General features: G+C 58.1%; 1 protein-coding gene across 1 annotated transcript in view; it reads right to left on the minus strand.

Annotated features, from left to right (window-relative positions):
* LOC108803187 (chloride channel protein ClC-Kb-like) overlaps positions 1–3,548 on the minus strand; it is a gene marked incomplete at its 5' end in the record, with an annotated part of 10,580 nt that overhangs the window by 4,698 nt on the left and 2,334 nt on the right. The window contains 4 exon segments of the mRNA XM_018575028.1: positions 11–236; positions 379–489; positions 1,120–1,189; positions 2,504–2,677. Coding sequence (XP_018430530.1) covers positions 11–236; positions 379–489; positions 1,120–1,189; positions 2,504–2,677 — 581 coding nt within the window.

Consider the following 3,548-nt stretch of genomic DNA (forward strand, 5'->3'; position numbering starts at 1 on the left):
GTTCACTCACTTTATCTGGCGGCTGCGGATGCGCGGCAGGTAGGGAAGTTTCTTCACGATGATGGTGCCGTCGTAGAAGGACGGCTGGAACTTCTGGGCGATGGCGTTGGCGACCAGGACGGCGAAAATCACGGGCAGGATGTGCGCGATCTGACCCGTGGCTTCGAACGCCAGCAGCGCCGTGGAGAGGCTGTGAAGGAGAGAGTTAAAGGGGGCAAACCTTCATTCAACATCACCTGTGGGAGGGGCTGTCATATGCAAATCAGCCGGTCTCCTAAGCCACACCCAGAATTTCCTGATTGGCCTAGGAGCTTCCGATCGTCATGACTACCCACTGAAGCCCAACTTCTGCCTTCCCTACCCGGGCAATCGTCTCACCTGCCAGTGCGTATCCCCCGGGGATGATGGGATGGACCACTCCGTTCGATGTGATGCCCCCCGGGTATATGTACGCGATGGTTTCTCCCACCAAGCGCCCGATAGCGGCACCTGCGGAGGATAAGAACGGGGATCACTGAGACTGCCGTACAACGGGGATCACTGCGACTGCCGTACAACGGGGATCACTGAGACTGCCGTACAACGGGGATCACTGAGACTGCCGTACAACGGGGATCACTGAGACTGCCGTACAACGGGGATCACTGAGACTGCCGTACAACGGGGATCACTGAGACTGCCGTACAACGGGGATCACTGCGACTTCCGTACAACGGGGATCACTGAGACTGCCGTACAACGCGGATCACTGAGACTTCCGTACAACGGGGATCACTGAGACTGCCGTACAACGCGGATCACTGAGACTGCCGTACAACGGGGATCGCTGAGACTGCCGTACAACGGGGATCACTGAGACTTCCGTACAACGGGGATCACTGAGACTGCCGTACAACGGGGATCACTGAGACTGCCGTACAACGGGGATCGCTGTGACTGCCGTACAACGGGGATCACTGAGACTGCCGTATAAACGGGGATCACTGAGACTGCCGTACAACGGGGATCACTGAGACTGCCGTAACAACGGGGATCACTGAGACTGCCGTACAGCGGGGATCACTGCGACTGCCGTACAATAGGGTGGAGTTACACTGAAGATTCAGCTCCTCGACTCACCGTATATGAAGACCGGCATGAAGTACCCGGCGGGCATGGGCATGGTGGTAGCCAATATGAACATCCAGAACTGGAAGACAGGAAGTGAGAAATAAAAGAGAGGAAGTCGTCGTTGTCACCGCCTGTGATATAAAGAGCCGGAATCACTCCCTACAACCCGAGGACGCGTCTCTGCTGAGGGGACCCGGGGAACCCTAATTGTATCCATTCTCCATGTCACAAAACCCTTCTGGGTGCGTTCGTGAAACATTCATCATGCCGAACTGCTTCTACGTTCCTCCGGGGGCACCGCGGGGGCCACAAATCGATGTTAATATATTCATTGTATCAGCAATCAGGGGATCGGAGTGACTCGGGGGAGTTCCTCATTGTGGCCACTAGGGGGAGCATTCGTTTTATGATCCTCCGGCTCCCCCTAGTGGCCACAATGAGGAACTTCCCTGATTACTGATACAATAATTATACATTATGATTAGGGACGCACCGATACCGGTATTTGGGTACCGATAATTTTTTCCCGGTACTCGCCGATACCAATTACCGATACCGGAAGTCCCGTTCAGGAAGCCGGGCGGCGTGCAATGACTCGCCACCCGGCTTCCCCATTAACAAGAAAGTCCGTCCCCTCTCACCTCGGCATGTCACCCCCCCCGGGGGGCCTCTCCAGCCAGAACGCGGCCTTCCTCCGGGCGCCGTGTAATGAAAGTACGATTGCGTGGAACCGCGCGGTCGCATGAACGGTCCTCATAGCAATGTATGGGGTCGTTCATGTCGGCGGATCCGCCCCGGTGTGAACGCGGTCTGAAGGTGGACGTGTCCCAGGAAACCGCAACTCTCAGACATGAAGCACCCCCGGAGGACGCGGCGCGAGCTGTGACGCGGCGGAATTGGTTTCTAGGTGGAGATCGGCGGCAGACATGAAGCACCCCCGGAGGACGCGGCGCGCGCTGTGACGCGGCGGAATTGGTTTCTAGGTGGAGATCGGCGGCAGACATGAAGCACCCCCGGAGGACGCGGCGCGCGCTGTGACGCGGCGGAATTGGTTTCTAGGTGGAGATCGGCGGCAGACATGAAGCACCCCCGGAGGACGCGGCGCGCGCTGTGACGCGGCGGAATTGGTTTCTAGGTGGAGATCGGCGGCAGACATGAAGCACCCCCGGAGGACGCGGCGCGCGCTGTGACGCGGCGGAATTGGTTTCTAGGTGGAGATCGGCGGCAGACATGAAGCACCCCCGGAGGACGCGGCGCGCGCTGTGACGCGGCGGAATTGGTTTCTAGGTGGAGATCGGCGGCAGACATGAAGCACCCCCGGAGGACGCGGCGCGCGCTGTGACGCGGCGGAATTGGTTTCTAGGAGGAGACGTCCCTTCGCGGCGTCCATTACCTTCATGATGATGAAGAATGCCAGCGTGCCGAAGATGGTGATCTGGGGGTTGGCCCACTCCAGCCACAGGTTGCCGGGGTCCACTCTGGCGGGCAGCTCGGCCGTGGCGTTCTGGGAGAGCGTCCACCACGTGCGGTTGTCGAAGAGCGAGACGAGGAGTTCCTTCATTGACAGCTGGAGGAGACGAGAGGAACAAACAAGTATATATATATATACACTATATTGCCAGAAGTATTGGCCCCTCCCAATCATGTGATTCGGGTCCTCCAATCCCCTCCATGGCCCCCGGTGTATAGGATGAGGCCCCTCCCCCTCCAGGTCCTCCAATCCCCTCCATGGCCCCCGGTGTATAGGATGAGGCACCTCCCCCTCCAGGTCCTCCAATCCCCTCCGTGGCCCCCGGTGTATAGGATGAGGCACCTCCCCCTCCAGGTCCTCCAATCCCCTCCATGGCCCCCGGTGTATAGGATGAGGCACCTCCCCCTCCAGGTCCTCCAATCCCCTCCGTGGCCCCCGGTGTATAGGATGAGGCACCTCGGCGTGCAGACGCTTCTACAGACATCGGTGAGAGAACGGGTCGCTCTCAGGAGATTATAACAAAGCGGGAGCGACCGGGAACAACAGCAACTCGGCCAGGAAGTGGTCGGCCGCGTCACGTGACAGAGCGGGGTCGGCACATGCTGAAGCGACCTGTCCCAGTACTAATGGTAATATAGTGCATGTATGTAATGCAGGGAGCTCTGGGAATCCTTTGTCATGTAGTAAGCGTGTATCTGTACACACGGACCACTGCGGATTACTGGCTCAGGACAGCAGCAGTTCTCTGCTTTCAGACTCCCTCTCTCTGATTGACACTCCAGACTGAGCTGTATAGAGGAGGCGGGGGAGGGGGCGGTCCTGCTCGGATTGATACAATGTTTCATGATGAGACAAAATAGATTGTAAAGGGATGTTTGAATAAAGATGGATGACAATCCCGTTCCATGTGATGGTCACGTATGATGCCAGCGTGTTCTATCACTATCACACGTGACCCGCGGGGGGG

The sequence above is a fragment of the Nanorana parkeri genome, unplaced genomic scaffold (genome assembly GCF_000935625.1).
Source record: "Nanorana parkeri isolate BGI_ZX_2015 unplaced genomic scaffold, ASM93562v1 scaffold3477, whole genome shotgun sequence".
Classification (NCBI taxonomy): Eukaryota; Metazoa; Chordata; class Amphibia; order Anura; family Dicroglossidae; genus Nanorana; species Nanorana parkeri.